This window comes from Pan troglodytes, chromosome 10, assembly GCF_028858775.2.
Source record: "Pan troglodytes isolate AG18354 chromosome 10, NHGRI_mPanTro3-v2.0_pri, whole genome shotgun sequence".
In the NCBI taxonomy this organism is placed as follows: Eukaryota; Metazoa; Chordata; class Mammalia; order Primates; family Hominidae; genus Pan; species Pan troglodytes.
In genome coordinates this window covers 117,531,363-117,555,020 of record NC_072408.2, presented here as the reverse complement: position 1 = coordinate 117,555,020, position 23,658 = coordinate 117,531,363, and the positions used below count along the sequence as shown (strand labels likewise).

The following is a 23,658-nucleotide window of genomic DNA, read 5'->3' as shown; positions in this document are numbered from 1 at the left end:
GGGCCCCGCCCCCTCCCGCGCGCCCTATGGCCCATAAAGAAGTCCCGGCCGGGCCGCTGCACTCCCCGCGCGCATCCGTGCGCCGCCCGAGGCTGTCTAAGGAGTCGGCGGCCATTTTGTTCTTCTCGTGGTTCCAGTGGGGAGAGAAGGAGGAAGTAGGGAGCGGGGTGGCAGGGGGGGACCCGCCGCGGCTGCTGCCACCGCCGCCACCACCGCCTCTGCTCGTGGCGTGGGAAAGGAGGTGTGAGTCCCGGGCGCGAGCCGGCGGCGGCGCCGCTGCGGGAGGGTCGGCGGTGGGAAGGCGATGGCGGATTTAGATAAACTCAACATCGACAGCATTATCCAACGGCTGCTGGAAGGTAAGGGGGGCAGCGGGCGGCTGAAGGGGGAGGCGGGCCCGAGGGCGGCAGGCGGCCCCGGGGGCTCGGGGGAGGGGAGTTGGGAGGCCGGTTGGGCTTGCAGCACCGTGGGGAGTGAGCTCCTCGAGTTGGCCCACGGGCCGGGGACTGCAGCCGGAGGGAGGCCAGCCCGGGATTCCCAACTTGTCGCCAGCCGCGGACCCTCCAGGCTCCGCTCATTCATTGCACGAGGATGCAGGCTTCCTCCCGGCCGTGGAATTTGAAAACTCCGCTCCCCACCCCCACGTTTCCCGCCCCTACCCGTTTGCCCCCGCGCACTGGACGGGTCTTTGGAGCGATGGTTGGGGATCCCAGTCCAGCCTCCTGGACGACGTGTGCCGTGCTGTGCGAGATGGACTTTTCGGTGCTCGTCCTCTCGGAAGGCAGTTTGATGAGGGCATGAGTTCCGCCGGGTTTGGGGGCTCTTTTCCTGCTTGCTTTTATTTTTATTTTTCGTGGTTCTGGGGTCTTGGGGGGCCCATTTCTTGTTACTTGGTAACAAGCGTTCATGTCTCAAGAGGTGTGAGAACCTGTCTTCGCCTGCCCTCCAAATCCTTTTAAGTTGTTCTAATCTTGGAGAGGTCTCCGCGCTCTTTTCCTGAACGTGCATCTGAAGAGGAAGCCAACGAGGCTGACGCTATCATTATCTTTCCAATGTGCCAGGCTCTGTCTTAAGCACTTTGCGTGCATGAATTATTACTGTAATCATAACTGACGCTTCTAAAGCGCTTACTGTGTGTCAGGCATTCTTTGAGCACTTAAGACAGATTTCGTTTAATTCTCCCACCCATTGCAAGATATTTGCAATTTTTTTTGTTTTTGTTATTTTACAGAAGAAACTGAGATGAAGTCACTTAACCAAGGTCACACAGTTAGTGACAGTTGGATTTCAAATCCACATAGCCGGGAGCTAGAACCCTCTACAGACAACACTGTCACCTTATGTAGGAAGGAAGGTGGCCAGTGGTTAAGTAAAGGTTAATAGAAAGCTTTAAATTTCGGCTCATCTAAGACTTGTGAGGTGCCTGGCAATTGATTCATGTTGATGTGGGAGAGGGGCGAGGTTCAGCTTTTAAAGACGGAAGCTGAAATGAGCTGCTTTCAGATTCAAGGGCATGTCAACGGATGCTAACATCTTATCCACGACTTTGTAAGAATTCAGTCATATCCCCTAACTTGGACACTTCATAATGGGAACTTGGCAGTTTTAACTGCTTTTTGCCTTTATACAGTCCTAAAATATTGTTGGACTATAAATGCAGTGAGTGGTGGAGTCGAGGGCATGAACAGTTGGACAGCTCTGGTGTTAGAATTTACAGATCTTTTAAAGTAAGTTATTAAAATGAAGCTCCTGAAAATATATCGTCCTTTTCTTAATCTGTGCATTCTTTCCTTTTATGCTGTCTTTAAAAAAAAAAAACAACAAAAAAACACTAAATGTCATTAAGGACCCCTGAAATGCTCTTGAAATGTTATTGCAGGTGAAAACCTTGTATTGTAGGTGAAAACCTTGTCATTCTTTTAATGCCAGGTATTTATATAAGAACCATACTTTTTCATACTAGTTAATATAGTTCTTTAATTTATTCGAGGCAGCAGTTGGTCAGAAACTGATTAAAATAGTTTGCTGTAAGAAAGGAACTTTTTGTTAAATATTTTCTTTCTAAATTTTAAAATTCTGCTTATCTCTGCAGGGATATGTGTGGCTTTATTTCTCTGAGGAAACAGGAAAAGTTGGAATTTGCTTGGATTAGAAACATTAGAATTTTAAGATCATCTAAGGCTTGCTAGTTTAAGTTCTGGTTTGCCCATAACTGCCTCTATTCATAAACAGCTTTTGTTAATTTTGATGTTTAAAATCGTAATAAGTACTTTGCTTGGTAAGTAATGATACATCTAAAATGAGATCATTGTTTCTTAATAGTTCCTCTTGTTATGTGGCACTTGAAAACCAGGTTTTCTTATATTTCATTTTTTGCTGAAATTAATAAAGCAGTGCATTTTAATGCCTTGGGAATAGGCTAACTGCAAAGTATACTTAAATTTCTTTTTTTCTCGTGGGTGTTAAATTGGCAGAGAAACAGTTGAAGATGATCCATTGAGGATATGTAGATATCTAAGTTAAATGATGTTGGTAATAAATTCTGTGTTTTACAATTTTTTATTTAAAAAAATTAAATGTAATAATTTAAAATAGAAATGAGAGTCTCACTGTGTTGCCCAGGCTGTTCTCAAACTCCTGGTTTCAAGCAATCCTCGCACCTCGTCCTCCCCAGGTGCTGGGGTTATAGTCATGAGCCACCATGCCCGGCCTAAATTTTATTCTTTTCGTAATGCCCCCAAAACCTTTTTTTTCCCTAAATACTTTAAGATGTAAGTATATCTGAAAGTAGAGGGAATATGACTTTTGTGACTTTGGTAGATTTTTTTACGTGTTTAGAATTGATCTTTTAAGCTTGAGAGCAGTATAACCTAGTTGAGAAGTAGCTGAGTAATAGTACTAAAAAGCTAACTGAAAAGTGAAGTCTTAAGAAAAACAGCATGTTGGTTTAGATCTTAGTCACTAACCTTTGCAGTTCTTTTCTTCTCTGAACTCTGAGTATTTCTGTAAGCGAGGCATCACCTCTGCAACCCACCATGGATGCTTTTATCCAAGCTCTGCCTTGCTGATGATAAAACTTAAGGTTGTTAACTCCTTAGTATAACTGATGTTAGTTATTTAAATAACTACACAGTAAAACGGCATTTTGAGAGAAAATAAGCCAGCTGTTGATTTGGTCTGATGTATTGAAGACAAGTGAGATTTGGGGCAGTTTTACTTTGTAAATGACCTCCTTCAAGGAGCCATGGTGGCTAGCATTTTTTTTGCATAGCAGGTGGTTGTAACTTACTTCACATCTTGGTTTGCAAGAAGCATCTTTGCTTTGAAGAAGGCCATTGTCAAAGTGCAAGACCATGTCAGGCTCTGCAGAATTGCCTGACTTGTTTTAGTGATTTAAATATGATCTCTGCCCTGGCTCACAGAAAGTGCTTACAGATTTAATCCTCTGATACATAAGGGTTGTTCTGAAGGTAGGGAGTGTTCAGATATTCTGAAACTCTAAGATTGTTTAAATAACCCATGTGTTCAACTTTTTGATGCAGTATAAAACGTTCATATTCTGGTGTTTAGCCATCCCTGGTCCTAAAGATAATAAAGGACAAACATAATGGTTTAAAAAGGGGAAGGTTTCTTAATATGCTAACCAAAAAAAAACAAAAGTAATCTTTCCTAATGAACACCTGTAATTATTTATTTTTTTATTTTATTTTGGAGACAGAGTCTCACTCTGTCACCCAGGCTGGAGTGCAGTGGTGGGATCCTGGCTCACTGCAACCTCTGCCTCCCGGGTTCAAGCGATTCTGGTGTCTCAGCCCCCTGAGTAGCTGGGATTAACAGGCATGCACCACCACGCTCGGCCAAGTTTTTGTATTTTTAGTAGAGATGAGGCCAGGCTGGTTTTGAACTCGTGACCTCAAGTGGTCTGCCCGCCTCAGACTCCCGAAGTGCTGGGATTACAGGCATGAGCCACCGTGCCCAGCCTGTAATTATTTGTTTACAGAGCAGGTAATTTTTACACTCACATCCAAGTTGTCAGTTTCTAATTCCCTCATTGATAAGAACTCTGATGTGAGCCCTTGCCCTTCCTTTCCCATCAGTATGTTGGTCATATGCCCACTTCCTCTCCTCCTAGGCAAGGTGGGAAAGCTCTGTTGGAGACAGATGATCTGCAGCTTGCAGGAGTCCTTTTTTAAACCACAGCATTGAAAAAGGATTACTCTCCTTGTGCCCGCAGTGCCCTCTTGCCTGTCAGTAGCAGGAGGCAGCAGTGAAATCTGACAGAATTGTGTGTGACGTTGTGCTTGCGGGGGATGTGACACACAGGAGCGCTCTGCATTCTGAGCCTAGGGTGTTCCTCCTCATAACTGGGCAAATGGACATGCAGTTGTAGCCCAGCAGTGGTCAGCTGTAGAAATTAGTGAGGTGATCTGATGTCTTTGAAAGCACAGTCCTATTACAACCTGTAACCTGTTGTGCAGAATCACAGTACCAGTCAGCCCACTTGACTAGGTGAGGATTCCTGATGGTGAAGCAGGGAAATTATTGATGTTATGTGGACTTCACCATTTAACTTAATTTACAATTGAGGCCATTAGTTGACCTGAGAGATTGAAATATGAAGGAGATAATATTCTGGGTGTCAGTCGCTTTGTAGATAAAGAACTGGAAAGTCATTCAAGACCAAGAAGGAAGGATTTCATTTCCATGGAGCTTATGGAATTCCAGGATAGAGTTTGATATTTTAAGATCATACCTCTGTATCCAAAGCATCAAGAACAGATGATGTGTTTGTGGATCTTGGTGATTTGTCTGAAATCTCCAGCTTCCCCACTTCACTGGGGTTTACTGTCATCCCTCTTCTAGAAGGTAGTGGTCATCACCGACAGTAAAGCTTACAGCAAATGAAAACTCAAAATGTAGTCTACTCAGTGGTATATTACCGAAATGTGTTCTTAGACTGTGGAAAATTAAAGTTTTTAATGGATTGGCTTTACTCGAGGTGTAGAAAACTCAAGATGCTTTATTGAGAACAGTAGACAGTGTTTTGCAGCCACATCCTATCTGCCTTGAAAAAAATGGTGTCACTTTTATTTTTTTTACTAGAGACTGGGTCTCACTCTGTCCCCAGGCTGGAGACCTGAACTCCTGGGTTCAAGCGATTCTTCCTCCTCATCCTCTTGGCTACCGGATCTATAGGCACACACCACCACACCTGGCTAATTTTTTTTTCTTTTTCTTTTTTTCTTAAAGACAGGGGTGTTGCCTAGGCTGTTCTTTAACTCCTGGCCACAAGCAATCCTCCCACCTCAGCCTCCCAAAGTGCTGGGATTACAAGCGTGAACCACAGCTCCCTGCCTTGGTGTCACTTCTCAATGCCTGAAGTGTAACCCCATCAGTTAGGAAAATCAGGATGGGAGAGGGCAGGGTGTGGAAACAATTGTGATAATCAGAACATGGAAGTCTTTCTGCTGGTGACTTTGCAGAGAAACTAAAGGATTCTTTTTTCTTTTCTTTTCTTTTCTTTTTTTTTTTTTTTTTTTTTTTTTTTTTTTTTTTTTTTTTTGAGTCTTTCTTTGTCACCCAGGCTGGAGTGCAGTGGCAGGATCTCGGCTCACTGCTGCCTCCACCACCCAGGTTCAAGCGATTTCTCCTGCCTCAGCCTCAGTTGTTGAGTAGCTGGGACTACAGGCATGTACCACCATGCCCTGCTAATTTTTGTATTTTTAGTAGAGATGGGGTTTTACCATGTTGGCCAGGCTGGTCTCGAACTCCTGACCTCAGCTGATCCACCCACCTTGGCCTCCCAAAGTGCGGGGATTACAGGCGTTAGACACCGCATCCGGCCCAAAGGATTCTTGATAACATTTTTGTGGTTTATACTTTTTGCAGAAAAGAACTCAGTCGTTTATGGGAATGCTTAATGTTGGAAATATTTACTGTTTTTTGTTTTGGTTTGAGTCTTATTTTCCTAAATCTGTCAAATATCATGAGGCTATTGATTTCACTGAAATGAATATGATGTGGCATATTGTTAAAATTATCACCTACTTTTTAACAGGATTATTTTAAAACAGCAAAATCTTCGTTGGCTTATTTTTATACCACTTGTGCCTTTCTTAGGTTCTGAAACTTCATTAGAATTCAGCTAGGGCTTTTTTAGTATATGCTATTTCTTTAATATGTTTTTCTTTAAACAATTAAGGGGCCTTTATGTGGCAAGGAAAATACTTTTTTATTCCTCATAAATAATCTCAAACTTGTCTTAAATTTCCTTCCATAGTTTCCATCTTTGCTTTGCTTTTTGCCAGCAGCTAACTTTCAAAAGTTAGTATTGCTTATGAGAAAGAGCTGGTGTTGTAAATAATCACCAATGCTATTTTATTTATTTATATTTTTTGAGACAGGGTCTCACTCTGTGGCCCAGGCTGGAGTGCAGTGGCATGATCTCGGCTCAATGCAGCATCTATCTCCCGGGCTCAAGTGATCCTCCCATCTTAGCCTCCCAAGTAGCTGGGACTACAGGCGCACGCCACCATGTCCAGCTATATTTTGTATTTTTGGTAGAGACTGAATTTCACCATGTTGCCCAGGCTAGTCTCCAACTCCTGAGCTCAAGTGATCCTCCCACCTCGGCCTCCCAAAGTGCTGGGATTATAGGCCCAAGCCACCGCATCTGGCTGCTATTCTTTTATAATTCAAATTTTTACCAGTTTGTTTTCAATAAAAATGTGTGGAAGTTTTTATTATTGCTCATGTCAGTGATTTGCCAGAAAAATTGATCAGATACATTTCTACAGAGCAACCTTCGCTTTTAACAGTAATAATACGTTTTCCTGAATCTCCCTTTCTAGCCAGATAAAGAAATATTAATACTTCTACTGAAAAGTCACATCTTTAGGTCTAAGTTGGTGTTGCTTTTTTGTTGTTGTTTGTTTGTTTTGAGACGGAGTTTGTTTGTTTGTTTGTTTGTTTGTTTTGAGACAAAGTCTCATCCTTGTTCCCCAGGCTGGAGTGTGATGATGCGATCTGGGCTCACTGCAACCTGCCCCGTGGGTTCCAGCGATTCTCCTGCCTCAGCCTCCCGAGTAGCTGGGATTACAGGTGCCTGCCACCACGCCTGGCTAATTTTTGTATTTTTAGTAGAGACGGGGTTTCACCATGTTGGCCAGGCTGGTCTCGTACTCCTTACCTCAGGTGATCCGCCCGCTTCGGACTCCTAAAGTGCTGGGATTACTGGCATGAGCCACCGTGCCTGGCCGAGACGGAGTTTCTTTCTTGTTGCCCAGGATGGAGTGCAGTGGCACAATCTCGGCTCACTGCAACCTCCACCTCCCGGGTTCAAGTGATTCTCGTGCCTCAGCCTCCTGTGTAGCTGGGGTTACAGGCGTGCACCACCATGCCCAGCAAATTTTTGTATTTTTAGTAGAGATGGGGTTTCACCATGTTGGCCAGGCTGGTCTCGAACTCCTAACCTCAGGTCATCCACCCATCTCGGCCTCCCAAAGTGTTGGGATTACAGGCATGAGCCACCATGCCCAACCTTCTCCTTTGGTTTTGAAGTTCAATGTAGAACAATTCTTAATTGGGAAGGTGGTATGGTGGATGCACCACTAGATGTAGCATCGCGGCCTCGTGTCCTTAAGCTCTGTGACTTTGGACTAAGTCACTGTAAAATGGGAGATGACAGTGCCTGACTTCCTAGGATCGTTGACAGGATTGAATGTCAATATAAAGCCCTTAGTACAGTGCCTAGTGGATAAGTGCTCAGTAAATGTTAACTACAACGAGTAAATAATTCTGTTTGATGGACATTGAAAATAGTGAAGTGGGCCAGGCACGGTGGTGCACGCCTATAATCCCAGCTACTTGGGAGGCTGAGGCAGGAGAATCACTTGAACCCAGGAGGTGGAGGTTGCAGTGAGCCACGATCGCATCACTGCACTCCAGCCTGGCAACAGAGCGAGACTCCATCTCAAAAAAAGAAAGAAAAAAAATAGTGAAGTGAATTTGTATGCTTTTGGCTGATATGGCAACTTTTTTTTTTTTTTTTTCTTGAGATGGAGTCTCACTCTGTCGCCCAGGCTGGAGTGCAGTTGCACGATCTCAGCTCACTGCAACCTCCACCTCCCGGGTTCAAGCGATTCTTCTGCCTCAGCCTCCGCAGTAACCAGCCACCACGCCCAGCCTGATATGACAACTTTTAAGAACTCTCCAGTGTTCACTTGGACTGCCAAGCCCCATTTGAAATCTCTGTTAGACAATTCAACGTGAAATTTAAGAGTAATTCTAGATTTTCATACTTTGAAAAATACTCCAGTAAAGCCTGGTAAGCAAGTGGCACTATTGTTTTATAATTTTATAGTGCAGAAACAGGCTTTTTGCTCATCAAAAGTATATAGTCTGGGCTGGGCATGGTGGCTCACACCTGTAATCCTGGCACTTTGGGCGCCGAGGCAGTGGATCACCTGAGGTCGGGAGTTCGAGACCAGCCTGACCAATATGGAGAAACCCCGTCTGTACTAAAAGTATAAAATTAGCTGGATGTGGTGGCGCATGCCTGTAATCCCAGGTACTCGGGAGGCTGAGGCAGGAGAATTGCTTGAACCCGGGAGACGGAGGTTGCAGTGAGCCGAGATCGTGCCATTGCACTCCAGCCTGGGCAACAAGAGTGAAACTCCGTCTCTAAATAAATAAATATATAGTCTGGAATATATGTTTAATTCTAATGCCACCAGTCAACACTACTTAAAGACTTATCCAGATTTCAGTCATGCAACAAATTTTGAGCACCTGCTGTGTGCTGGCTATGGCTTGTGTACACTACAGAGCAGGACTGCTGCTGTGAGTTTACTGCTGTGGGTTTACATTCTACCAGTGGGTCCAGATGAGCCGGCAGAAGCAAACTGGCAAGTATAAAACAAATACAAGCATGGTTGAGGGGTGTGGTGGGTAGTGACCTGATGTTGAGAGAGCCTTTCAAAAAGCATGCAGCAAGCTTGTGAGGGGAGAGGAGATGGATGAGAGAAGCTTTTCTCCAGGGTGAAGTGTCGTATCTGAGCAGAGGCCTGAAGTCTGAGCAGTTGTATGATAACTGATGGAAGATGGTTTTGGCAGTTTCTATCTTTATATAACTTTTTTCTTTCTGCTAATTTTAGGGAATTTAAGAAGCTTTCAGACCATGTTTGTTGATGTTTTTCATAAGCACCATTCTTTAAATACAAATCTTTATTTTCTCTGGAAAAGCTGCATCTAATCTTAATATTAAGAGTAATTTTTAAGGCCAGGTGCAGTGGCTCATGCCTGTAATCCCGGCACTTGGGGGGCCAGAGCAAGAGGATCACTTGAGCCTGGAAGGTTGAGGCTGCAGTGAGCCATGATCATGCCACTGCACTCCAGCCTGGGCACCAGGCTTCTTCAAAAAAGAAGAATTTTTAAATTGTTGTTAGTATTGCTTTTGCTTTTTACTGATCTCTGAATGTCCCCACCCAGAGGACAAACAGAAACAGAATAAAGGAGTTAAAACAAATATAAACTACGTTCAAAGGTGACAGTGGAGAGCGTCCAAAGCCAAAAAAAAAAATTGTTAGCAACATTGATTTCATCTGATGGCGTTGACTAACTGCAATAGCATTCATAAAACAAAGCTTGCCATTATATGGTATGAGCTATTTATCGCAGAAATGCTCTCCTGGAAGACTTAGAGTCAGCTATTCATTCATAAGTGTGGGACTCTGCTGAAAAAAATTCACGTTGAAACCAGAAGCTTCTAGGATTTCCTTCCTAGCCAAAAATAAAGCTTCCTGCTGGGCAGTCTGCCCAAGTTTTTGGTTAACTTGTGGTGAAATCACTAATGATTGGCATTTTCTGGCCAATGAAGTGGGGATCCCATCTTTCACCGGGAGTATTTCCTGAGTTCTAACTGTGTATGTGTGTCTAGAGAGAAAAAAAATTACTTATGGAAAAAACATTTTTGTTGCTCAGTTGCTGTTTTATTAAATATGCATCTGTTTCATATCTTTCCTCGAAGACTATTATTACTATGCTTTTATTGCTTCTTGTTGTATAATATTTTTATCAGAACGAGACTTAGTTACATATTTTGGGGTCCAAAAGTGAACTTTATAACTGTAAAATTAAGGTACATTTAGCAGTTCCGTGCTACTTTATCTGTATCTAATGACTATCCAGTCTGTTACAACTGGAACCAAAACAAAATTTCTTTCCCACAACTACCTACGTGCTGACAAGTGAGTTCTGTTGGCAAAGTTTGTACTTTGATAGAAGAACCCTAAGTGCTCTGGTGGTGTGGATGCCCCATGCTGTGCAATGATTTCTTTCTCCCATTGTTATCTTACCTGTTCAAATTATTAGGGAACGTGCTTTCTTACAGTATAGCACATGACTGACATCCTTTGCCCTATATAGACATGACCATAAACACAAATGCAGGCCCAGAAAATGCATGGCAAAATAAGTACAATGAACCAACATTTTCTTAATGAAATGAAAACAACACTAACATTTTTTCATAGGTAAATTAAATCAGAGATCCTCAGGAGGAGATACCCATGGTCCTCTGGAAAACACTGATGGGGGAGGGTTCTGAGTATTTCCAATCCTGTTTCTTTTCTTTTCTTTTCTTTTTTTTTTTTTTTTTTTTTTTTTTTTTTTTTTTTTTTTTTTTTTGAGACGGAGTCTCGCTGTGTTGCCAGGCTGGAGTGCAGTGGCGCGATCTTGGCTCACTGCAACCTCCACCTCCCGGGTGCAGGCGATTCTCCTGCCTCAGCCTCCCGAGTAGCTGGGATTACAGGTGCACGCCATGTTGGCCAGGATGGTCTGGATCTCTTGACCTCATGATCTGCCTGCCTCACCCTCCCAAAGTGCTGGGATTACAAGCGTGAGCCATTGCATCTGGCCTGCAGTCCTGTTTCTAACAGCATTCGCACAGACAGGATGGCTCCTTTTTTGGAATACTATAAAAGAAGTCTTACTTGGTATCGAAGATGCAATTAAGTCTTGTCTAAGATTTTAAGATTCTAATTAGACATTAAAACCATGTTTATTATAAGTGTCCTGAAAATGAAGCCACTCGGAAAGCTAGTTAAACCATGTTTTTGCCCCTTTATTTAAATCTCGTATTGTATTTTGTATTTTGGCTTCATTGGACTAATTGCGATTTTTCTCTTGCAGTGAGAGGGTCCAAGCCTGGTAAGAATGTCCAGCTTCAGGAGAATGAAATCAGAGGACTGTGCTTAAAGTCTCGTGAAATCTTTCTCAGTCAGCCTATCCTACTAGAACTTGAAGCACCACTCAAAATATGTGGTAAGTTTGGGGCACACAAGTTATCTTTCGTTACATGATTGATTAACTGAGTCAAGGATATGTTGATGACCTTGTATTAGCTAGCAGAATGATTATCCTGTTTGCGAATAGCTTGGAACTACTTAAAAGTAAGTTAAATAGTAGCTTTAGAATAAATACCTCTAATGGACTTAGTTTACTTAGATGTACTTCAGATTTTTTAAAAAAATATTTTGCTGAAGGAATAAACTTGCAAAAGAAAAAATGAAACTTAAGAATGGAGAGCTGAGGAAAGGTCTGAACTACATGGATGTATAGGAATATGTTTAAGTTTAAAGCAACACTGGTTATAGCTAAAAATAGAACTTCCTTGATGCTGATTTTGTGGTTCTGTTTTCTGCATAATAGAAGCAAATAATCTGTGTTTTAACTCAATGTAAAACTAAACTTTATTCGTTTGAGTAATATATTCTTATAGCATATTTGCATTGATAAAACTTTGTGTTCATGTTTTTAAAAGTAAAATGTTCTTTGGCATTATCTAGCAGGGAGAAATTGAAAGCTAAATGCATTGATGGGTGGGGGGTGGGGGTGGTGTGTATGTGTGTATGTGCTTTTGTTCAGATGGGGCCAAGACTCACTAGAACTGCAGCAGTTCTGCTGACACAGTACCCAGAGACTGAGCTGTCAGAGATCTGATATTGATCAGTCAGCCTGAAAGGGATACCATGTTACTTGGCAAGAATGCATGCTTGGACATAATAACCCTTTCCACAGAATAAATTCTTAATAGTTGAATTTTATGTGAGGTTCTGGACATACACATATACTTAAAATTTTTGTTAAGCTCAATTGAACTAAATATGATGTAAGATTGGAAATTACTTAGTGTTGGCTGCCCAATTAAACTCTCATTACTAGAGGTCAATGCCATTGTACAATGAATATTTAAAGAATGTCTTTCCAAAGCTTTGTTAGTGGATTGAGCTTTAAGTATGGGAACACTGTGTAACAAAATTCTTGCTTCCAGGTGACATCCATGGACAATACTATGATTTGCTGCGACTTTTTGAGTACGGTGGTTTCCCACCAGAAAGCAACTACCTGTTTCTTGGGGACTATGTGGACAGGGGAAAGCAGTCATTGGAGACGATCTGCCTCTTACTGGCCTACAAAATCAAATATCCTGAGAATTTTTTTCTTCTCAGAGGGAACCATGAATGTGCCAGCATCAACAGAATTTATGGATTTTATGATGAATGTAAGTACTTTTCTATATCTAAGGAAGAGTTATTGAAATTAAGATATTTATCATAAACAATTATCACGTACTTCTGTTAGGAATTGTGAGAGTTTAGATGCAGTGGTATCATCTCTCATGTTTTCTATTTCATCAACTTGTTTTTAGCTTAGCTTTTTTAGGGGGGTGGGGGAACGGAGTCTCACTCTGTTGCCCAGGCTGGAGTGCAGTAGCACCATCTTACCTCATTGCAACCTCTGCCTCCCAGGCTCAAGCAATCCTCCTGCCTCAGCCTCCCAGGTAGCTAGGACTGCAGACATGCATCACCATGCTTGGCTAATTTGTGTATTTTTTTGAAGAGATGGGGTTTCACCTTGTTGCCCAAGCTGATCTGAAACTCCTGGCTCAAGGAATCTGCCCACCTAGGCCACTCAAAGTACTGGGATTACTGGCATGAGCCATGGTGCCCAGCCAGTTTTTTCTCTCTTGGGTAGAAAAATAACACTGCCGCTGTAATAAAATAAGGTCTTGGATTCTTTTATGATGTGATGATCAGATTAGGAAGTAATGATCATGGTAATGGTTGCTTTAAGATTTAAATTGTTGTATTCACAGATAACTTAATTCTTAGTAGAAATCTGAGAACCATTCCAAATAGTTTTTTTAAGCAACTTTATTATGTAATTTCATTCCATAAAATTATTCTGTTAAAAGTGTACAATTCAGTGATTTGTAGTAAATTTATAGAGTTATGCGACCATCACCATAGTCCCCAGGCAACCACTAATCTACTTTTTGTCTTTTCTAGAGAACATTGCATGCAAATGGAATCTTGCAATACGTAAATAATTAGTTTTTGAAATTATTATAGTTTTTCTCCTTCTGGCATATCCACACCCAGGAAGAATGGCAATAACTTTCCTAAAAGTAAAATGTGCTGAACAAAGATTATTTTTACAGTATTTTACACATTTTGTGACCCATTTTGGATTGTTTAATTAAAGGTGCACTTTGATTTGACTATTGACAAAACACAGTTCTTAAAGCTTTGAAAATAGGCTGGGCACAGTGGCTCACGCCTGTAATCCCAGCACTTTGGGAGGCCACAGCGGGTGGATCACAAGGTCAAGAGATCAAGACCGTCCTGGCCAACATGAGGAAACCTCATCTCTACTAAAAATACAAAAATTAGCCAGGCATGGTGGCAGATGCCTGTAGTCCCAGCTACTCAGGAGGCTCAGGCAGGAGAATCGCTTGAACCCAGGAGTCGGAGGTTGCAGTGAGCCAAAATCACACCACAGTACTCCAGCCTGGGTGGCAGAGTGAGACTCCGTCTCAAAAAAAAAAAAAAGCTTTGAAAATATCAGTTCAGTAAAGGGTTTCAAGTCAGAAAAGGTTTTGAATCTTTACCTTCACCTTCCTTTTGTGCTCATCATTGCTGCCAGGACGGGTTTCAGGTTTGGAGTGAAGAGGTGGTTAAGGAACTTCAGGTACTTGGCATTTGCTAATATGATTATAGGGATATCAGCAAAGGGTTGTCCCTGTGGCCCTCCCCTAGACCACATCGTAACCTAGAGTCTCCAGATGCAGTGTTTTTCCATCTCAATTCACATAGATGTGTTGAGCTAGCACATTTGTTAGAAGTGCATCCTAGAAAGATTATATTCACAGACTGAGCCCTTCTACTACCACCCTTTCCCACAACTGGATGTTTGCTTGGTCTGTGACCTTGAGATCCAGCTGATAAGATGGGGTGGCAGGAATCATCAGGGACAAAAATTCTATGGGTTCTGGACTGACTGATAGCATTGAACTTGTACATGAAAGATATTCAATATTAACAGTGATTCTGTGTCAGAGAAGTACCAGTAAGCCAGTTACTACTCCTTAGGTAGTGAAATGCAAGGCAGGTGTGATGGGTTTTTTTTGTTTGTTTTTGAGACAGAGCCTTAGGCTGGAGTGCAGAGGTGGGATCATAGCTTACTACCACCTGTAATTTCTGGGTTTAAGCAATCCTTTCACCTCAGCCTCCCTAAGTGCTGGGATTACAGTCATGAGCCACCACACCCAGCCAACACTGTGTTTTGGATACTTATTCCAAGTGTTACTCTTGAGTTTTTTGGTTTTTGTTTTTTGTTTTTTGTTTTTTTGAGACAGAGTCTCGCTCTGTCGCCCAGGCTGGAGTGCAGTGGCGCGATCTCGCCTCACTGCAAGCTCCGCCTCCTGGGTTCACGCCATTCTCCTGCCTCAGCCTCCCGAGTAGCTGGGACTACAGGCGCCCGCCACCATGCCCGGCTAATTTTTTGTATTTTTAGTAGAGGCGGGGTTTCACTGTGTTAGCCAGGATGGTCTCGATCTCCTGACCTCATGATCCGCCCGCCTCTGCTTCCCAAAGTGCTGGGATTACAGGCGTGAGCCACCGCGCCCGGCCTACTCTTGAGTTAAAGGATTCCTTTTACATAGCTGTTAGCCCAGCAAATACTTTTCATGTTTGCACTGATGAATTCAAATCCAGTTGACCTCATTGTTGTGACGTGTGTCCTAATGTAATGATACTGGCTGCATCAGTTTCAGTTTCTACTTAATGCAGAGGCCTTTAAAAAATGACTTAGAAGATCAGTGTTGGTTGGTATCAGTTTCGACTCCTGTTTGGTCATCAACACAATTTGTAGATCTTATGCTCAAGCTTCCTCTCTCTCATCAGGCAGATATAATTTGCCATCCAGTCTACTTGTGGGCATGAAAGTGCCCTTGACATAGGTGGCTTTTGGTTGAAGGCTTGCAGACATTTAATATATATATAAAATACTTATTAATTTTATTAAAATGAAAAGTTGTATTCAAATGTTGATTTTCATGGGACAATTTAAAAACCACTGCCTGTTTTCCAGGTACATAAGTACTTTATACTACCATTTCTTTTTTTTTTTTTTTTAAACTTTGTAAATGTGATGGAAAGGCTGAGGTATATGTTGTTGGGTAAAACATGAGTGTTTGTTGATCTGTTTCTGCTGCCGTAGCTGTCTGTACAGTAATGCGGAAACCGCATTACAGGTTATGGCTCAGAATCTTAGGATTTGGAAGCTAGGCGATTACCCTGGCTAAACCTTTCAGGAGCCAGATGTTCCTAGTGGTCTGAGGTAGCCTTAGGGAGGAAATGAAGAGAGAATAGAAAGAGGCAGGCCCACGCTTAAAGTGCTGAGAGGGAAAAGGAGGAAACAAACTGATGTTTGATGGAGAAGCCAGCCGGAATCGGCAGGAGAAGCTGGAGTATGTGGCATAACTAAAGAATCAAAGCCCGGGCGTGGTAGCTCACGCCTGTAATCCCAGCACTTTGGGAGGCCAAGGTGGGTGGATCACTTGAGGTCAGGAGTTCAACCTGATCACAGGAGGTCAGGAGGTCTGACCAACATGGCGAAAACCCATCTCTACTAAAAATACAAAAATTAGCTGTGGTGGTGCACACCTGTAGTCGCGGACACTCAGGAGATTGAGGCAGGAGAATCACTGGAACCTGGGAGACCATGGTTGCAGTGAGCCAAGATTGCGTCGCTTCATTCCACCTAGGTGATGCAGTGAGACCCCACCTCAAAAAAAATATCCAGAAGTGAAGCTGACCTTGGGGAAAGAGGAAGTCACTGTCACTGGGGAGCTAAGACAGCAGCTCTGTTTTTATAATACAGGTTAAGTATTCCTTACCTGGAATGCTTGGCACTAGAAGTGTTGCAGGTTTTTTGTTTTTGTTTTTGTTTTAATTTTGGAATATTTGTGTTATAATTACTGGTTAAACATCCCTAATCCAAAAATCTGAAATCCAGAATGCTCCAGTGAGCATTTCCTTTGAGCATCATCTGAGTGCTCAAAAAGTTCCAAATTTTGGAGCATCTTGGATTAAGGATACTCATCCTGTGGTGGTAGTAGTAGTAGTAGTATTGCTGTTGGAAATGGGAGGTGGTGGTTTTTGCAGATTGCCCTTCAGCCTTTCGTAAGGAGGAGTTTGCTTTTTTTTGAGACGGAGTTTCACTCTTGTTGCCCATGCTGGAGTGCAATGGTGCGATCTTGGCTTACTGCAACCTCTGCCTCCCAGGTTCAAGCAATTTTCCTTCCTCAGCCTGGCGGGAGGAGTTTGTTAAACTTTCCGAACCCCCTAGTGAAGGACCTCTAAAGAAATATGCAACAGGGTGAACCATAGTCAGTGTTAGACCCAGTCATTGAGAAACCAGAAATTATTAGGAGAAAAGATAACACTCCTCTGCAGAGAGAAGGCAAACATTTGTTGAATTTACATTACATTTCAAGCCCTGTGGTAAACTCCCTAAGCTGCTTGATTTGCATTACAGGGTGGGAGGTGTGGTTCAGGTCAGTTGCTTGGGCTGGCTCTAACTCTCAAAGGAGAGGTATAGGTTTAAACCTTTAGATGTCCCTGTAGTCCCCAGGAAAAGAGACGAAGGACAAACTCTTGGTTTGTTTTGTTTGTTTTGTTTTGTTTTTTGAGACGGAGTTTCGCTCTTGTTGCCCAAGCCGGAGTGCAATGGCACAATCAAGGCTCACCGCAACCTCCGCCTCCCAGGTTCAAGTGACTCTTCTGCCTTAGCCTCCCAAGTAGCTGGGATTACAGGCATGCGCCACCACGCCCAGCTAATTTTTGTATTTTTAGTAGAGACGGGATTTCTCCATGTTGGTCAGGCTGGTCTCAAACTCCCAACCTCAGATGGTCTGCCCGCCTCGGCCTCCCAAAGTGCTGGGATTACAGGTGTGAGCCACTGCGCCTGGCCAAACTCCTGGTTTTTAAAGATTGTGCTTAGTATAGTAAGTACAGGAAACAAAGGCATCTGGACAATTGGACAGTCCTCAACCAATCCAGAGAAATTTGTTCTTGCAAGGTATGTGACTAGGTTTTAAACTCAGAACATCAGTTTCCTGTAGAAACAGTGCATAGAGGCATATTTCTGTCAGAACTGCACTCTGACTCCAGAATGTGTGGATGCCTGTGCTGTTGAGGGAACATGACCATCCTGTGACATCAGGCCTGTGGGAGCATGTGGAGTCTGTGCAGTGTTGGAAACAAATGCCCTGTAGTGCCTGTGAGAGGCAGCCACTGCCGTGTGATCATTGTGCCTCCTGCTAGAGTACTGAGGGTTGGGGATCCTCTGGTATCAGTAGGTTATTGAGGGGCGTATATGGGGGATGGGTGCTAACTCTCAGGTTTCCTCAGAAGGAAGGTCATAACGCCACATGTGTAAGTTCGTAATTGAATTCAGAAGTAGGGGACTAGCTTCGGTGAGATTGGACGGAGCAGACAATTTCAAACAGAATTGATGCTCCCAGATAATTCCTGGGATTTGATGGCAGTCCTTAATCATTATCAAATCTGGAATTCTGGTTTCATGCTTCTGTGGAATTTAAAAAGATTTCATGTGAAAATGTAAGTCATTGCTTTTAGATCAGATATGTGTCTCTCCTAAACCCCTTCCCTCCAGGAGAGTCTTTCTTTAAAGAGATGGGGTCTCACTATGTTGCCCAAGATGGTTTTGAACTCCTGGGCTCAAGCCATCCTCCTACCTCAGCCTCCCGAAGTGCTGGGATTACAGGTCTGACCCACCACGCCCAGCTCTTATTTTAAAAGAGCCTTAAAATAAGATGGTTTTATTAAGATTCTTAATAAAAACATAGTTTCATTTGCTTAAAAGGCACCCAGAATCTTGCTTTGGGGGAAGTTAATCCTGAGAGAATGAGCCTACGGAACAGTAATACTCTCTTTTTAATCACAGGTAAAAGAAGATACAACATTAAACTATGGAAAACTTTCACAGACTGTTTTAACTGTTTACCGATAGCAGCCATCGTGGATGAGAAGATATTCTGCTGTCATGGAGGTAGGTGGGCTGATTTTTGTTCCAAATAGGTTTTGATCCCTTCCAAAGGGTGAACACTTTAACATTTGTGAGTTATCATTGGGATGACTTTCTCTGACAGAACACTCTCCTTTGTTGATGTGTTGCATTGCACTTTCACTCTGATACAGCCAGGATCATTTGGATAAAAATCTTAAGGAATTGATTTATTACAGGGAATTCTAGACTCTGTAAGCTAGGTTTGAAAATAGAGCAGAAAATTTTTATTTTTATTTTATTTTTTGTAAGGATGAGTTCTCACCATGTTGCCCAGTCTGGTCACAAATTCCTGGGCTTAAGCAATCCTCCTGCCTCGGACTTCCAAAGTGCTGGGTTACAGGTGTAAGCCACCGTGCCCGGCTTAGAAAAGTTGTTTGTTTGTTTGTTTTTTTGAGACAGAGTCTCGCTCTCTCACCCAGGCTGGAGTGCAGTGACACCATCTCGGCTCACTGCAAGCTCTGCCTCCCAGGTTCACGCCATTCTCCTGCCTCAGCCTCCTGAGTAGCTGGGACTGCAGCCACCCGCCACCACGCTTGGCTAATTTTTTGTATTTTTAGTAGAGATGGGGCTTCACCGTGTTAGCCAGGATGGTCTCAATCTCCTGACCTCGTGATCTGCCCGCCTCAGCCTCCCAAAGTGCTGGGATTACAGACTTGAGCCACCGCGCCCGGCAGAAGAGTGTTTTTAACTATAAAATGAACAATGTGTAATTTGCTGTGCCAGAGATCCTCTAGAACACTCAAGATATGAATAGATTTTCCCTTGATTGTTTTTTATCCTCTCGGAACTTTCTCTGACTTGGATTTTAAAAGTTATTTTGGCCAGGCATAGTGGCTCACATCTGTAATTCCAGCACTTTGGAGAGGCCAAGCCAGGAGGATTGCTTGATGCCATGAATATGAGAACAGCCTATAACATATCGAGACCCCTGTCATTAGAAAAAGTTTTAAAAGTTAGCCAGGTGTAATGGTGCACACCTGTAGCCGTAGCTATTTGGGAGGCTGAGGCGGGAGGATCGCTTGAACCCAGGGGTTTAAGGCTGCAGTGAGCTATGATCGCACCACTGCACTCCAGCCTAGGCAACAGAGCAAGACCCTATCTCTGAAAATATATACATATATATGTTATAAGCTGTTTTGCTTTGCTCAGTGGTTGTGCTTTCTATAATGTAATTAAAATAGTAATTGCAAAGAGAATTTCTTTTCCTATATGGTCTGAAATTAATCAGCCATCAAAAAGCCTGCATAATGTCTTTTATCTCTGTGCTTCTGTACTTAGGTTTTGGTAGAGTTGGATACATGGTTTTTAACTCTTACAATATGCATCCCATATTGTAACTCGATACAATAAGCTCTTGTAGATTTTAATGGTCTGTGAACAGTGCAGGTTTCCTAGAGAACTACCTCACACTGAGCATCCTTATCTTCTCAGCTCAGTCATTATAAGCCATCAATCATAACATCGCTCATTATTGTCATCAACTGGGGGAAGCCCATAGAAGAGTTTTTTAAATCACTGGATTTTATTTTACAGTGTTCTTTATAATATAATTGTTTCCATGTACTGTTTAAACCTACTGCACCCCATGCATTACTGCATATAATTCTAGTGTGTATCCAGTTGTCCTTTTTCTGTGTTTTTTTTTCTTTTAACCAAAAGTAAATAAAATATAATCATAGATTTCAGTTTTTATGTCAGGATTATTGAATTTCTCTGTAGACAAATGGAACTTTTGAAGGGGTAGTATCCTTTTAAAAGTTCTGCTTTCTTCATTTTTTTTTTTCCTCATTGAATAGGTTTATCACCAGATCTTCAATCTATGGAGCAGATTCGGCGAATTATGCGACCAACTGATGTACCAGATCAAGGTCTTCTTTGTGATCTTTTGTGGTCTGACCCCGATAAAGATGTCTTAGGCTGGGGTGAAAATGACAGAGGAGTGTCCTTCACATTTGGTGCAGAAGTGGTTGCAAAATTTCTCCATAAGCATGATTTGGATCTTATATGTAGAGCCCATCAGGTATTGATTTTGAATTTTACATGTACACTTAAGAGCATGTGTGTGAGCACAGATTCTCCTTGTTGATTTTGGTGGGTAGGTATTGCTTATTTATACAAAGTGTTTCTGGAACACAAGATATCAGGCTCAATGGGAAACTGAAACATGGTTTTACTCACCCAATATTTGCACCTATTTATATTGAAAAAATTTTCTCTTCAAGGTGGTTGAAGATGGATATGAATTTTTTGCAAAGAGGCAGTTGGTCACTCTGTTTTCTGCGCCCAATTATTGTGGAGAGTTTGACAATGCAGGTGCCATGATGAGTGTGGATGAAACACTAATGTGTTCTTTTCAGGTACAGCATGCTTTCAACATTATTTCCTTTTAATATGTTTACACTTTGCTGATTGAAAAATATAATTGCTACTTTTTGCCTAGTGTTCACTTATGCTGAGTAGGCTAAGTTTTTATTTTCCCTTAACCAGTGTGTATTATAGTTGAATAATGTGTGGATCCCTTGTAAAAGAAAAAATTAATTATGGCACCTTTTCCCAGTGTTGAATTATAAATTTTTGCATTGCATATTGGCTCCTTAGTGCTTATGGCTCTTTTACTGTAAATCTAAAACCTTAATGACAATGTAATGTTCAGCTAAAATTAAATCACCACTTGAATGTGAAAAGTACTGAGTGCCTTGTGCTATGTGTTTACTTAGTTCTGCCCTCTAGTCTAACTTCCACAAAACTTCTGTTAATGTACCATGACATCATTTGGCCTTCAGTTGGCACAAAAGCATTGTTTAGAATCTGCCTCAGCCTTTTTCTCATTTGCTTATTATGATACTTGTACAACTTCAAGCCAGCCTAGTCATAAACATAAATACAGCCACCAAATCATGTGGCACGCATCAGTTAAATGAATTAAAATAGTTTTTTACCAATTATCAGAGAGAACTTGCAGCTTTCAAAATTCCAAAGATTGTGCAAGGATCCCCTACAGGTTGGAGAAACACTTTTGTAAAAAACTTTTTCCCCTGTATCAGAAGGAGTAGCTAAAGATACTACCAGGTGTAGATTTCAGAAGATTGTCATTATACTCAGAGACAAAATAATTTGTCCAGATAATAGATTTTATCTGTTCGTCATAGCGTTAATTACCAAATGTTTACATTCAACATAGCTTGTGTTAATATGCTAGGGGGGCTTTTACAGTTGTTGGGGCAGTTGTAAACACCATCTGAACAGAAGGTCTGAATGAAATTTAAGGACTCTTAAGATTTGGGGTTGAGTATATTTCCTAAATGAACTGTCTTTTGAATCTCCAGATTTTAAAGCCTGCAGAGAAAAAGAAGCCAAATGCCACGAGACCTGTAACGCCTCCAAGGGGTATGATCACAAAGCAAGCAAAGAAATAGATGTCGTTTTGACACTGCCTAGTCGGGACTTGTAACATAGAGTATATAACCTTCATTTTTAAGACTGTAATGTGTACTGGTCAGCTTGCTCAGATAGATCTGTGTTTGTGGGGGCCCTTCCTTCCATTTTTGATTTAGTGAATGGCATTTGCTGGTTATAACAGCAAATGAAAGACTCTTCACTCCAAAAAGAAAAGTGTTTTGTTTTTTAATTCTCTGTTCCTTTTGCAAACAATTTTAATGATGGTGTTAAAGCTGTACACCCCAGGACAGTTTATCCTGTCTAAGGAGTAAGTGTACAATTGATCTTTTTTAATTCAGTACAACCCATAATCATGTAAATGTTCATTTTCTTTAGGACATAAAGAGAGCCCTAGGGTGCTCTGAATCTGTACATGTTCTTGTCATAAAATGCATACTGTTGATACAAACCACTGTGAACATTTTTTATTTGAGAATTTTATTTCAAAGGGATTGCTTTTTCCTCTCATTGTCTTGTTATGTACAAACTAGTTTTTATAGCTATCAACATTAGGAGTAACTTTCAACCTTGCCAGCATCACTGGTATGATGTATATTTAATTAAAGCACACTTTTCCCCGACCGTATACTTAAAATGACAAAGCCATTCTTTTAAATATTTGTGACTCTTTCCTAAAGCCAAAGTTTCTGTTGAATTATGTTTTGACACACCCCTAAGTACAAGGTGGTATGGTTGTGTACACATGCTGCCTTCTTGGGGATTCAAAAACAGGTTTTTGATTTTGAATAGCAATTAGTGATATAGTGCTGTTTAAGCTACTAATGATAAAAGGTAATAACATTTTATACAATTTCCATATAGTCTATTCATTAAGTAATCTTTTTACAGTTGCATCAGGCCTGAACCCGTCCATTCAGAAAGCTTCAAATTATAGAAACAATACTGTTCTATACGAGTGACCGATTATGCTTTCTTTGGCCTACATTCTTTATTCTGCGGTGAAGTTGAGGCTTATAAGTTAAAACAAAGGAACTAACTTACTGTCCACCAGTTTATACAGAACTCACAGTACCTATGACTTTTTTAAACTAAGATCTGTTAAAAAAGAAATCTGTTTCAACAGATGACCGTGTACAATACCGTGTGGTGAAAATGAATTCAGACTTATTAAATGATGAACTTGTTAAATCTTCTCAGTGTCTATTTATCAGCACAATACACACAGGAGAACTGTTGATGGCATATTGAATAGATTTTCCTGAATAAATTGCTCTGGAAACCACACGGTTGCATTTTGGTTTTGCTTCTTTCAAATAGTCTGTTTTCCAAAGATGGATTATAATACAGATACTAATACTCTTTGAGTTGTAACCTGGAGACATCTATTTGTGTAATAGAGTGATGAGGTGGAACGATCCTCCTCTACCATTTGGGGAGATGGGGATTAATCTGTGTCCATAGTTTTCTTACTGTCTGGGTTCACTTGAACTTAGTGGCGAATTTGTTTTCTGAGTCAGCCACCTATATTTTCATGCACAGTTCTTTGATCTCTTCCCCCTTCCCTGGTTTATATGGAACACAGTATCATGTCATATTTTGTCACAAGTATGTATCTTAAGTTCTCAAAGGTACGCTAAAAATGAGTGAAGAGCATGTCATTTGAAAAGCTTTTTTTCCTGTTACAAAGTGGTCTCCCTGAGGGCGTTGGCAGAGGACCTAGCGAGGAACTCTTTGAAGGACACAGAAGAGCACAGGGCCATGGACTCCCCTCTGCTAACAAGCCCCAGTCCTGAGGCATCTGGACCCTACCATGCTCCCATCAAA

At 41.8% G+C, this 23,658-nt stretch overlaps 1 protein-coding gene across 3 annotated transcripts; it reads left to right on the top strand.

Annotated features, from left to right (window-relative positions):
* Positions 1-23,116, top strand: PPP1CC (protein phosphatase 1 catalytic subunit gamma). 3 transcript variants are annotated; one of them, XM_001144540.7, is made up of 8 exons: positions 1-359; positions 11,191-11,322; positions 12,332-12,562; positions 18,313-18,417; positions 20,232-20,455; positions 20,658-20,792; positions 21,762-21,822; positions 22,723-23,116. In XM_001144540.7, exons 1-8 carry the CDS (start codon positions 305-307, stop codon positions 22,791-22,793), a joined length of 1,014 nt encoding a protein of 337 aa, XP_001144540.2. In that variant the 5' UTR covers positions 1-304; the 3' UTR covers positions 22,794-23,116. The 3 variants fall into 3 exon arrangements, with proteins under 3 accessions (XP_001144540.2, XP_063642125.1, XP_054519517.1); XM_063786055.1 differs by lacking the exon at positions 1-359 and adding an exon at positions 427-1,727; XM_054663542.2 differs by lacking the exon at positions 1-359 and adding an exon at positions 2,093-2,278.
* The last annotated feature ends 542 nt before the right edge of the window (positions 23,117-23,658 follow it).